Source organism: Wyeomyia smithii, chromosome 1, assembly GCF_029784165.1.
Source record: "Wyeomyia smithii strain HCP4-BCI-WySm-NY-G18 chromosome 1, ASM2978416v1, whole genome shotgun sequence".
Lineage (NCBI taxonomy): Eukaryota > Metazoa > Arthropoda > Insecta > Diptera > Culicidae > Wyeomyia > Wyeomyia smithii.
Genome location: NC_073694.1, coordinates 24,417,647 through 24,430,991, shown reverse-complemented (window position 1 = coordinate 24,430,991; position 13,345 = coordinate 24,417,647). Strand labels below are relative to the sequence as shown.

General features: G+C 43.3%; 2 protein-coding genes across 6 annotated transcripts in view; one reads left to right on the top strand and one right to left on the bottom strand.

Moving 5' to 3' along the window:
- Nucleotides 1–219: 219 nt before the first annotated feature.
- LOC129717925 (26S proteasome non-ATPase regulatory subunit 10-like) lies at nucleotides 220–1,186 on the top strand. Its single transcript, XM_055668213.1, has 3 exons — nucleotides 220–476; nucleotides 530–778; nucleotides 838–1,186. Exons 1-3 carry the CDS (start codon nucleotides 375–377, stop codon nucleotides 1,165–1,167), a joined length of 681 nt encoding a protein of 226 aa, XP_055524188.1. The 5' UTR covers nucleotides 220–374; the 3' UTR covers nucleotides 1,168–1,186.
- A 27-nt stretch (nucleotides 1,187–1,213) lies between these two features.
- The window catches only part of LOC129717908 (leucine-rich repeat serine/threonine-protein kinase 1), a 45,438-nt gene continuing 33,306 nt past the window's right edge, over nucleotides 1,214–13,345 (bottom strand). For all 5 annotated transcript variants that reach the window (XM_055668186.1, XM_055668187.1, XM_055668185.1 and 2 more), the window contains 4 exons: nucleotides 3,780–4,928; nucleotides 3,168–3,724; nucleotides 1,798–3,103; nucleotides 1,214–1,724 (listed from right to left, as the gene is read on the bottom strand). In XM_055668186.1, coding sequence (XP_055524161.1) covers nucleotides 1,380–1,724; nucleotides 1,798–3,103; nucleotides 3,168–3,724; nucleotides 3,780–4,928 — 3,357 coding nt within the window. In that variant the 3' untranslated portion in view covers nucleotides 1,214–1,379. The remainder of the gene's footprint in view (nucleotides 1,725–1,797; nucleotides 3,104–3,167; nucleotides 3,725–3,779; nucleotides 4,929–13,345) is intronic.

Genomic DNA, 13,345 nt, shown 5'->3' with positions numbered 1-13,345 from the left:
GCTGATTGATATCTTTAAGACAAAAAATCTTAATACTTGTAAAGAAATAGTTGACTTTCTTAAGAAGATTAAATTCGAACTGTGAAGGGATTGGATAAAAACCACAAAAAAAATCATTAAGGACAGGTTAAACATCACGCAACAACTAAATAATGCCCGACCGAAATGACACCAGATGAACAACAAATGTAAAAACCGCTGGGCATATGGTCTCTGTCACCGGTCCCATAACAAAGTCTGTGACAATCAATATCACAGCAAGAAAGAAGAAGAAGAAGAAGGAGACCGGCGAGAAGTCGAAAATTTGATGTATCATCCCGTTGGACGGTTAACAGCAGTAGTTTTGTGATAAACATTTAATTCCAACAGCCACAATGAACAAAGAAATGCCCTTGTACGAATTGGCCCAGCAGGATTACCACGTCCTGGAGGAGATGATCTCCACCAAGCCATCGCTAATTACGCAGAAAGATTCCGTGAGTAATTTGATAAAACCAGTTTAAAAATTTGACAACCGATTGTATTGCAGAACGACCGCTTCCTGCTACACTGGGCTGCCCTGCGGGGCCGCGAGCGGATGGTGGAGGAGCTGCTTAAAAAAGCCCCGGAACAGTTGGATGCAGAAGATGACACCAGCGCGACTCCTCTGGTGCTGGCCACGCTGGGTGGTCACCTGAGCACAGTTCGGTTTCTTGTGAGTAAAGGTGCAAGTGTAAATCACCGCAACTGGCAAGGTCACTCTTCACTGCAGTATGCCTGCTCCAAAGGACATTTTGAGGTTAGTTTAAATGTCTGACAGGTGAAGTGGCAATAAATAATCGATTTTTACTTTTTTAGATTGTAAAATACCTGCTAGAGCAGGGAGCCGATGTGAATGTGGTGGATAAACGAAACGATACCCCGCTGCATCGGGTGGTCTCGCAGGGCAGGCTGGAAATTCTCAAGTATTTGCTGGAACATGGTGCTTCTGTTAATGTACAGAATGCCGAAGGCAACACACCGCTTCATTTGGCCTGCGAGGACGAACAGAACGGGTGTGCACTGTTGCTTGTCGAACATGGCGCTTCCGGCGCCGCGCAGAATAAGGAGGAGAAAACTGCGCTTGATTTGGCTAAGCCTGGTTTGCGGCGGAATTTAAAAACTAAGCTGGGAATTAATGATGAATAATATTTTGCTTCTGACTTTCTTTCGTAAGGTTTTATTCAATCTCACATCTGATTCACAAGCTGCTAAAGCTTCCGAAATTTTTATTTCTATTAGAAGATAGGCAAAAAACTTTGTCAATTCGGATAATCTCTGGAACATGCTGTTTAAACGCTATTCGTAAAATCACAGAAAAAGTTGAAACACCTATTCTAAACATTAAAATTTGTCCCCATTTAAATGGGCGTCCAGTGCTCTGCGGTCCAGATCAGCGCATGCATGTTGTTCGATCGATCCTTAAGCAGAGACTCCTTGAAACGCTTTTCCTGCGCCGTGGTGGACGGGGTCGTAACCTGACCGGTGGTGACATCCGTGTAGCGACCGATCAGCGACCGATAGCCCCGCCCGATGGTAACCAGCATCGGAGTCACCCCACCGTACAGTGGAATGATACAGCGAACGTCCTCCTCGAAGGGACGGAAAATCGTGATCGGTCGGAGCGATTGCTTTTCGACGATAATAATGCAGCCCCAGGTGGTGCCGACGTACAGCTCACCGTTTAGGGCGGCCATTGCGCTGACCTGAGAGGTCCATATAGTTTTGAGGTGTAAGAATACAAACCAAACCCAAAAAGAAACCGAAAACAAAACTTACCTGACATTTTCCCGGGCTGAGATGTTCATCGATGGCGATGCTCTTGAGACTCTCGGAGCAGGGCACCAGCTTCGAACAGTCCAACCGGTTCTCGATCTGCTTGCCGGTGGCACTCCATTGATAGAGGATGCAACCGGGTGCGACGTACGAGTAGACGTACTCATCGGAAGCGCACAGCAGGCCAACCGTGAGGCCACGCGACGGAATGGGTGCCGGAAAATGTACCAATCGATGCTGACCGGAAACGTGCGAATTTTTCAACGAGAAAACATTGAGAGCTCCTTCCGCATCACCGCACCACAGCTCGCAGTCCGTTTCGTTTGTCCACAAGGGACAGACGCTGTAAAGCCGTTCGCCGGAGCCCAGCTCGGACAGAACGAAGCTGCCTTCCGCCAGTACGTACGTGCTAGGAACAAGGCTAGAGTCCAGCAGAAAAAGGCGTCCATTTTCCAGGCCAGCCGCCACGCGATTGAACTTCTTAAGATAGACCAACGCAACGACGGGACAAGGCTGAGCCGGCTCAAGAGCATAGGAAAACAGATGTGCACAATCCGAAGCGTTGAAAGCATAGATATTGCCTTCGGCATCTCCGACCCAAACGGCCTTCTCGACAATACACGCAGTCGTAAGTTTCGTGTGTTTTCCCTGATGAGGAGTAGTTGGTTGCGAGTGATAACCGCTTGACGATCCGGCTGTCTTAACCGGGGTCGAAATCTGTGGGCAAGGTATTCTGTGATACTGCTGCCAACCCTTCAACGATCCCAACAGGATGTCGATCCGGGAATTAGAACAGGGCACCCACAACTCATAGGCGGAAACGACCGCTTCATCGTCAATGTTCGCTATCTGACATGCGATGCCATCCATCGTATTACCGGGGTGATTCAGGGAACAAACATCAATCAGATGTGTGAACTCTGGAGCGCTGGCTATCGACACGATCTGGCTAGCGGAAGGACGAACCTTCGGCTGTTGATCCCAGCACAGCACCATCAAATCCAGACAGTATGAGGGGAACTGTGTTTCCCGTTGTGTCAACACCGGGCGTCCTCCCTCCAGTATGCACTCCTTAACGGCTTCGTGTCCCTCGAAGGGTTGCCGCAACGCAATCAGCTCATATAGAAACATTCCGAAGGAGAAGCAGTCCACCTTTTCGGTGTACTCTTCTTCCCCGTTGTGACGCATAATTTCCGGCGCCATGAAGCCTTCGGTACCCCCGAAACCTTTGGAACCGGACGGTAGCGTTATACGGCTGATGCCGTAGTCAGCCACCTTGATGTGAACCACATTCGACGGGTGGTCGTCTCTAAAAAAAGTACAAAAAAAAAACTCAGCAATGTCCTCCAATAATTCCTAACAATTCAACTCACGCATGTGGTTCCGGAAACTCCCAAACCAGAATATTCTCCGCCTTCAGATCGCGATAGATAACTCTGCGCCGATGAAGATACTCCATCGCTTTGGCTGCTTGCAGCACTAGTGACTGGAAGCAGTAAGGACCGATGCGGGCACCACTGCGACGGAAGTGTCTCAGCACCGCATCCAGTGCCCCCTTCGGTGCCAAATCCAACACCAATGCCAGTGGCTGAGTGCATACTCCAATCAGCGGAACAATATTTGAGTGGCGCAAAGTCAGCAGCACCGCTAGCTCCTGGCGTGCCGTACAGTAAGCCTTGCACGAATGCTGCAGCGGATCCCGTTCCCACTTACCCAGGGCAGCTTTGTACGCTATGATGGCACTCTGACGGGCCCGCGGACCCGGTGCAACCGGTTGAAGCATTTTCATAGCCACCGGAATTACCGTTTTAGAGCCACGCGTTCTGCAGGTCGCTTTGAACACAAAGCCGAACGCACCTCGCCCCAGCAGAGGACCTCGGTGAACATCCTCCGAACGAATCAGATAGTTCTCTGATAAATCCATAAAGTTCTGGAAACAAACACAATTAATCCTCTAGCAATTCAAAACAAAAGCTTAAACATACCACATCTGGGGTAACTCTGCTCAGCTCAATCTCACCATGGATTGGACAACCGACGGAGCGCTTATCGTACGCCGCAAGAATACACTCCTCCACCATCCACGAATAGGCTGGCGGTCCCGGCAGGTCTCCAGCAGCCACCAACGGATGTCCCTCGATCGAAGTCGCCCGAGAACTATCGGCCGACTCTTGTCCGACACCGGAGTCACAATCCGACCAACCGACCGAATCCTGTGACTTTCTAGCGGATACCAAATCGTTCAAAATTCCCGGCAGCTCGTTCAACCCGCTCGGTTCGCCAAACTCCGCCCTCCTGTCCATGCTTAGCCGTTTGTGAAGAGTCGGCCGCTGGCCACCGCTGTTGCTTGGTTTCACCTGCGAGGGGAAGTTTGAACCGTGACGATCTTCGCAGTCGCGAAGACATCGCGGGCATGGTACCAACCGAGTAACCAGGAAGCGACCTTCCGAAGTATGCACGAATCTCGTACCCAACGTTGGGTACCAATCTTCCAGCAGTAGATCGATATGATCTACACTAAGTGCAAGCAATTGCGTCACACATTGGATGTTCGCTTCAATCTCCACCGCACTAAGCTCGACTCCCACTTCGTTAAGCTTACGAATCTTCTGGGCATTACACGGAAAGAAAATCTCCAGTATCGAGGTGGATGTAAGATCGATATCACACCAAATGCCATCCTGCTTAAGCTTGAAGCGATTCATCGGATTGCGGTACGGGGAGTTCGGGCAAGTTACGGAAATTTCTCGCATCTTGAAGACCAGTGTCGAGCCGCAGTACAGGGCGAGTCCCGTCTGCCAGACGGCCCAGTGCGCGGAGTGGTTCAACAGCTGGTTGATATCCGGATCGGCTGCTGCCTCCTTCGGCAGGGGATACAGGCAACGGATTGCTTCCACGACTTGATCATCGGCCAGCACACGGGTTATCAGACGGGACCAGAAACCGGACGGAAAGTAGGACATTAGCAGTAGGCGAGATATTGAACGCTCCGTTCGGGGTAGTGTTTGCGTGTCGTAAGCGTTGCTCAAGACCGGAGTTGCTGGCTCCGAAGTAACGGGTTCGTACGTGGGAAATGCGGTGTTCATCGGGTTGCGTCGTGTGCGCATCACCCAGCCTTTGGAGCGGGTGGCGATCTGTGGAAAAAAATAAGAAAATGTTTTAAAAATATTTTCTTTTTTTTTAACAGAGACTATTTTTGGTGGTGTGTTATTTTTATTTCAGTATCTCTAATAGCAATATAGCAATAGTAATATAATATTGAGGCAATATTATAAACAGTAGGTATATTAGGTATAGTTCAACTTCTTTCGAGAAATAAATCGCTTTTAAAAAGATTGTTTGACTCCAAAGTAGCATCAACTGTTCAACACGAAATGAATTTGTTGGCCCTTTATTGCCATGAATCTTGGTCGATGATGGACGCTGACCTTGGGGAGAGTTTTTGAGCGATCGAAAGAAGACTAATTTGGGACCGACTGATGTGGAGACGTACTACAAAAAAAATACAGAAAAACGGGGATCAGTTATCACGACGAATGAAGAAACACGCGAAAAAGTGCACAGTGAATGGAGCGGATAGATCTCAGACAAAATCTAGAGGATGATCGATCGAGGAGAGAGGCGAAAGCCTGCACTATGCGAGCGTGAAACAGAACGGCCGAGACAACAGCCTATCGAAAATAAACCGAGCCGGAGATAGAAGTGTGAAGCTGGCTTTTAGGCAAGACAACAGAGCACGGACCAACTCTCTAGCCGAACACAGCGGAACGGAAGTGTCAGGACAAATGCTTGAATACCGTCGTGTAACAGAATTGATTAGTTACTGACTGACCGAATAGACATGCTTGGGATACCGCAACATTTCCGGTGGACTGGATGCTGAGCATTTTATAGATCTTAGACTCACTCTGCATCACTCTCAAAGTACTGTGCATGAAATTATGCAGCTTTATGAGCTTGAACTAGTCGACGACATTGTTTTGAACGCCCTAAGCGAACAAGCAAAGCAAGCTTGGTAACCTCACCGATTGCCGCAAAGCAGCAGGTCTAATAGTAAAAAATAAAAGAAGAAGTCAACGCCAGTGAACACTGACGATCCCCTAAGCTTTAAAGTAGCGGGTCAACGAGTTAAGCTGGTTGAGCCCTTCATGTGTTACGTAATTTGTGTACGACGACTAAAAATAATTTCGGGGCTGAAACGGACCCCAGACGTTATTTTGAGATGAGCAGTGCAAAATTAGAGCTGATTCTATTTCTGAAATCATTTAACGTTCGCATTTAGAAAAATGGACAAAAATTGCCGACTATTTATGGGTTTACCTAGAGTGCCTATAATATAACTAGAGTGGCGCCGTGTCATCAAAAGTAACGCTGGTAACACTGGTAACACTCAACATCCTTTCTCTTTTCCCCTCACGAGTTTAATGGGTTGTTTGCTCAATTGGAATGACGCTGACAGATATTTTCTATTCCAATTTTGACAGTGTCGCCACTCTATATATATTTACAGGCACTCTAGGTTTACCTTCACACGCACTGACGACCAGGCTTGCCAGATCTACGGATTTATCCGTAGCATAAGAGCGAAGACGTGGTTTTCTGGCTGTATCTGGCGTCCACGCACTACTCGAAGCGATTGAAGGAGATGGAGGGGCTGAATGTCGATGTGGTAACCAAGTCGGCGAATCTGCCCAGCAACTCCCAGCTGTATCAAATTGAGAATTTCTGGGCAAACCTGAAGTGTAAGATCCACTCCAAATTTGTCGCGAAAATTGAGGAGGAATTGATAATTAAAACGAAAAAAAAATTAAACGAAGAACCCAAAAACATGCCTACACGTATGTTTTCGTCTGCCATGGCGAAGGTTCCGAAAGGTCGCTCGGAAGAAATAAAGAGTTTTTTGGCGAGTAGGCAAGTAAAATTGCCATCCATGGGAAATTTAACATACTCAATTATCTGTCTTAGTGTTTTTATTACCATCTGAAAAAGACCATTTTTTCAATGCAAATGTTTTAAGGGTTTTGGCAGGTGTGACACAGGGCTTGGCACCGCTACTATTCCTCATTGTGATTGATGATACTCTTGTTGGAGATATTGACAGTCAATTTGAGGATTACCATGAAATCCTTTAAATATTAATCAGCCAAATGATTTTGACCTAGTCGACGATATTGTTTTGCTCAACACGATGAAGAGCAAGCTTAGTGACCTTACGATTGACAGGGTGGCGAAAAAATTTTCAAAATGAAGTAACCGATTTTCCCTGAAATATAACATAATGTATTTTTCCTTATATTTTAAGCATTCAGCACAAAAACGCGCAACGTAGATTACCGCAACTCTAGAATCCCAGTGAAAAAAGCTTTCGATCGGATATGAAACCACACATAAGTTGCTTCGTATTATTCTCTTATGCTGAAAAAGTAGCAGGGTGGTATCAAAGACACGACCGAATGACGTAGGACTACGGTATTTTTCTATATTTTTTATATAACAGTGAATTTTTATTTGCTGAGACATTAGAGCGCTCTGAACAATCAGGAAGATGATTTTATATCGCCACCATCTGCACCTCCGCTTTCTCAGCAATGCAATCCTTCTGATTTGACCAAAGAAAACCAGGACGTGCTACGAATCTTTTACCAAAATGTACGAGGACTCCGAGCTAAAATAGATGACGTTTACCTGGCGATTTCAGAGAACGATTACGATGTATATGTACTAACAGAGACTTGGCTCGACAGTCATATCAATTCATTGCAACTATTCGGCGATTCATACACTGTCTTTCGCACTGATCGCAACTCAAACAACAGCATTCGTCAACGCGGTGGCGGCGTATTAATTGCTGTTTCCACGGCGTTCGTTTGCTCTCAAATAACCGAAGTAGTTCCGGTCTGGCTTGAAACCCTCCTTGTAAAAATAGTTATAGATACCCGACATGTTTTTATCGCGGTGCTTTATATTCCACCTGAGAAACGTTTAGGCTGCGACGTTATGCGAGCTCAACTAGAGGTATTTGAGGCTGCTACTACTACGATGAGGACGTATGATACATTTTTGATACTTGGTGACTTTAACCAATCAAATTTAGTTTGGAGAAACTATGCGCAAGACCACGCGATTGCAGATCCAGCTGAGTCTGTTTTTACGCCTGCTAGTCGAACGGTGCTTGATGGTGTCGCCTTTTTGGGATTCAGACAAAAAAATGTTGTTTGCAACCACTAATCGCGTTGCTTGGATCTCGTTTTTGTTAACAAAGATTGTTTGCTCTTGAAACATAGCTTTACCATAGCCAGCAACAGATATCGCAACTATAATAAGTTTCTTTACAATCTTCACGTTCGTTCGACTCAGCAAAGCTTGCGACAAAATCCAATAAAAATTTTGGAAGTTCGTTAATACGAAGAGAAAACAAAATGGCCTACCTTCGACTATATTCCTCGATGGTGTGACTGCTACATCACCCATTGACAAGAGCAACTTATTTGCACAGCACCTTTCAAGCGTTTTCAGTAGCACACCGATTACCATTTCACAAATTGAACAAGCTCTGACCAATGTGCCACCAGATATTATAAATATGCACATTTTAAGCGCAAGCGAACAGCTCGTTGTTACCGCCACCAGTAGAGTTAAATCATCCGTTTCGCCTGGCCCTGGTATAATTCCTGGCCCTGGTATAACATATTTCACTCTCACGCTCACTTTACTTTTTTAGACCTATTCCCGATTCCACCTCAAGTGAGGTGACAAAAATCACCTCCGTGGAGTGAGATTGACAGTGAAGTGAAATTGAGAATAGGACAAGTGAAATAAGATTGCTTCCCAGCTCAAAAATGTCTAAGTCCCAGACAGTCGTTTTTTCCCGTTTTTCTAGATAACACCAGATCTCGACGTGTTCTGCATTTCTAAGACATTCGGCATCAAAAAAAATGTTTTTTTTTTCGGTATCGAAAATTTCCAGAACTACCTTGCATTTTTTTCATTGGGCAAAAAAATGAAAAATTGACCGCTTTAAGGCACGGATCAAACTCTGATTCGCTTCGTTACTGAAGAATAAATCCAATATTTACCATTAGATCACAAATCAATCAACTTTAAGACTTATGGCATCTTCGTGGAATCATTTCACCGTTCAAAATGGTCGTGAAATAATTCCACGCGAAACGTCGCTTTTTCCGTTCTCACTTCACTGATATGACACTCATAATAACCAAGATTCCACGGCAGATGTCACTTCGCGACGTTTTTCTCACTTACGTGAGTCCCGTAATAGGATTTTGTTCACTTCACTCTGATTTCACCGTGATGTGACTCCCGTAATAAGCACCATTATGAAAAAATGTGCCGATGTTATAGCTGCCCCGTTAACCTGGCTCTTCAATTTATCCTTCCATCAACAGTGTTTCCCCATTGCTTGGAAACAATCTTGCATGTTTCCGATTTTCAAGAAGGGAGATAAATTTAACGTAGTAAATTATAGAGGAACAACCTCTCTATGCGCGGAATCAAAAATTTTTAAGACGATTGTAAACGAAGCGTTATCTGCTGCCTGCCGAAATTATATAAGTACGGCGCAACATGGATTTTTTCGCGGGCGTACCGTAGAAACCAATCTCGTAAGTTTCGGAATGTTAGCGCTAAAGCCCAAGTAGATACGATATACACTGATCTAAAAGCCGCTTTCGATACTGTGAACCATGCCATCCTTTTAAGTAAATTAGAAAAAATAGACTGTACTCAAAGATTTTGCAAATGGCTGGAATCCTATCTAATAGGCAGGCAACTTTTTGTGAAAATCGACGATTCTAACTCTGATAAATTTACGAACCTATCAGGTGTACCATAGGGTAGTAATTTGGGTTCATTGTTGTTTTCAATATATGTTAACGATGCAGCGATTATTCTCAATCGAGGCGGGAAATTGTTTTTCGCTGATGATCTAAAAATATTTGACTATCCGCCGAATAGAGGACTGTAGAGAATTGCAAAGGCTGCTTGATCTGTTCCATGACTGGTGTACGCGAAACTAATTGATGCTGTGCGTCGATAAATATTTCGTAATAAGTTTTCATCGTACTCAAAATGCAATCCATTTTGAATATAATATAGCTGGCATCAAACTAAGCAGAGTTAAGCAGGTCAAAGATCTAGGAGTGACGCTCGATGAAAAACTAACTTTCAAGCTGCCATTGTTGAAAAAGCTAATCGCCAGCTCGGATTTATTTTTAAAATAGCTAATCAGTTCGATGATTCCCTATGCTTCAAAGCACTGTACAGTGCTTTGCACAATGGTCCAGAAACCAAATTTAGGGGGAAATTTGGGTAAACTCTAAAGCAACATTTTAGAGAAAAACTTTCTTCTACAAAGTTGTTACATATGATAAAGCGCTTATTGAAAAATTATCAAAAATTAGGGTGACCAACATTTTCAATGCAAAAAAGTATCTAACTTTTTTATCTTCGTAGACAGAAGAAAAATTTGTTCTACAATGTTATAGCTCCATTAATTTTAAGTAACTTTGTAAAAAAAGTTTTTCTTTATCTTTGAAAACAACCAATTTATATTGAAAAAACACGTTTTACGCTCTAACTTTTTTATTTCAAGATTCATCTCAAAACTGTCTTTGAACGGCTATATTCGATGTATTTATTTAAAAAAATTCATAACTTTTGAACCAGTTGATCGATTTTCGATCTTTTTGGGTCAAATTAAAGGTAATTATTCCTAGTTATAAGAAAAAATACCAAAAAAAAAAAAATAATCTGGGTGCATTTATACCGACACGAGATGACCGGTACTATTTTGTCTTTCTTCCTTTCAACGGCTAGCACCTAGCGTCCGTACGTCGCTAGTACGGTTTTAGAATGAAAATGATGGGGTGAAATATTCGAATGTACCTTTGATATCAAAGTATCGTCAGTTAGTTGGAAAGAGGGAGGAGTTCAGAAGAGAAGAGAATGGCAAGGGAAGTAAAAAAGCATCGGAAACAGAAAGTGACAACAACAACAGCAAATCGTTTATAAAGTCAGATCGGTTGTATTAGTGAGTGTCGGCTGTGCTAGGGAAGAGAGGTGGTGATTGGCTGCTCGGTATGATTTAGACAATCGATGTTATTTACCAATTTTTGAAGTGTATCTCAGCAATAGGTTGTTTTTGTTGCATAAATTTAACCGTAAAAAAAATTCTGATCGATTGAGGCAAGAACCTCGATAACCTGATTATAAATGCCTGAAATATAAGCGCTTAAAACCTGACCATTTTCCCCTGGTTTTCCCTGCTTGAATTACTAGATTTCCAAATTCAGGTACCTAACTTCCAGATAGACGTAGTCCTACGTCAAAAAATCGAATGAGCGTCTCACTATATTTTTTCCTGATTGTTTTCCAGTTTTCCCTGATATTCCCTGATCAAAAAATAAATTCGATGAAATAACCTAATTTTCCAGGCTTACGCCATGAACCAAGATGTGTACCAAGCATACCAATATGCAGATATCATCAAGTTGATCGAATACGGAAGGCTACAATGGGACCAGCAAAACCATAAATCCCTGAAGAAGGTCCGATAGTTTTTGTTCTTTCGAGTCCGATGAAGAATTGCATCAAGAACATCTGATGGGGTGCTGCTCATTGCTTCTGTTATAGCAATGCACGCATGTAGATGAACTTCATCTAGCTTTGTTGTAGCGGTAGCCCTTTTGGTTTTCGGCCCCCATACTGACGAAGTGTAGGTCAATTTCTACTCCTCCAAGAGAGTCTTTGAGAGTTTTCAGATTGAATTTCTTCTTTCTAGTGCAAGGTCCGGTTACAGCTTTCGTCGGATTAATGCTGAAACTCTGCTTTATACACCAAGACTGGGTTTACTTTAGAATATGTTGCCTAGATGCCTGAAATTGATTCCAGACGAAGTTGAGTAGTTCAGGATAGCGATTCTTAAAACCTTTAGAGAGAGAGAGAGAGGTATCAAATGTTTAAAAATTGTTTTAGCTTTCTATCGCAAATGAAGATTAGAATCATCGAAAAGTGTACTCAAGGCCAGGAAAAGCTAATAATGAAGATCAGGGAACACCAAAAACAGTAAACGAATCAGTCCAATGATGCCATATGGCATCACTTGAAACATTGAACGTTTCTCGGCTTAACATGGAATTTAGTGACATTCCCATCATTTGGTAATACTTTTATGAACACCAATAGTTGCCACTTGACAGAGAAATTTACATCATGTTAGGTTTTGTAAGTGAACACAGTAGTCATCCAAAGTTCAAAAAAAATGAATTTTCACGGGGAATTCTGGGCTGGTTCTGGTTCTGGATCCAGTAAACAATCCTGGGAGCTTTGTTAGCGATAGCATCTCAACGTAATCTGTTTCTTCGATAGTTGAACAGCGAGACCGCATAACGTTACCCTTGCATTGAGTGTAAAATTTGACATTGCCACTTTGGGCGAGCTAAGCTTTTTCTTATGTCTGGAGATCCACCGATGGGGCAAGAAATACAGCATTTGTCTGGAGAGCTACATTGACAAACTTACTTCAAGATTCAGGCAACGGGACGCCAAGACTACCATGCATCTGATGGATACCAGCCCTGCTTACGCGGCTGTTAGTGGTCGTGTGGACATTGTAGTGAGTGCCTCCATCCACAACCGAAATCCCAGAGAACCAACAGAGAACGGCTCTGATACAGCGTATGACCGATCATGAACATACAATCAACCTCAGTAGTACCACAGATAACAGACATCCAAGCTAGTTTCGCTTCATGTGTAGAAAGATTCAACGGTTTTTAGCATGTCGCAATACGCAGTATGGTGGCGCTAAGAACACTTAATAGTCAACAATTTAATAAAATCGATAGTTTTACAGCTTTTATCGATAGTATCGCAATAAGAAGGGTTGCGGTTTTTAATGTAAAAATTTCGAGCAGTCGTAATTTGTACACAATCGACAATTTTATTCCTTCCCAGCTTAAATTTACGATAAATATGTTTGTTTTAATGTTGATTTGAAAAACAAAAACCCACCTTACAAAATCAGTGTTATATCATTGCAAAAAAAGCGACTCTATAACCTGTGATAATGTTCATGCGTCTGGCAGCTTTGACTGTAATCCAGCGCTGCCATCACTAAACTGGTTAGAGTCGCAAATTGCAGAAAGATGGCGTTAGCATTCCAAACGAGTAAAAGTTTGAAATCTTACACACGATTTCTGGAGTTTTTTGTTCTAGCTTGGATGTCTGTTATCTGTGGTAGTACCGAAACAATAGATCTGCAGCTACATCTATATTCCAATATTTATGTTTTTACAACAGGCCTATGTAAAGCCGAAGAAATATGTTCAACGTCCCATCATTAGGAATTAATCACAGACTAACAGACATAACACGTCGAACAAATATTCAATAAAATCATCGTTTGGATGATTCCAGTACTTTACGTTAGTAACACCAGCACCATCTGCTGTCATGTTCGCGCTGCGTCATGTATTTCGACATCAGCGCCAGCGTTACTGCATGTTTCAAATGGTGAACTACGAAATATGTA

Bases quoted from the DNA above. Each gene is read 5' to 3' on its own strand.
- LOC129717925 (XM_055668213.1), top strand. From the start codon at position 375: ATGAACAAAGAAATGCCCTTGTACGAATTGGCCCAGCAGGATTACCAC. The intron at 477-529 runs GTGAGTAATTTG...ATTGTATTGCAG, and splicing joins TAATTACGCAGAAAGATTCC to AACGACCGCTTCCTGCTACA. The intron at 779-837 runs GTTAGTTTAAAT...TTACTTTTTTAG, and splicing joins GCTCCAAAGGACATTTTGAG to ATTGTAAAATACCTGCTAGA.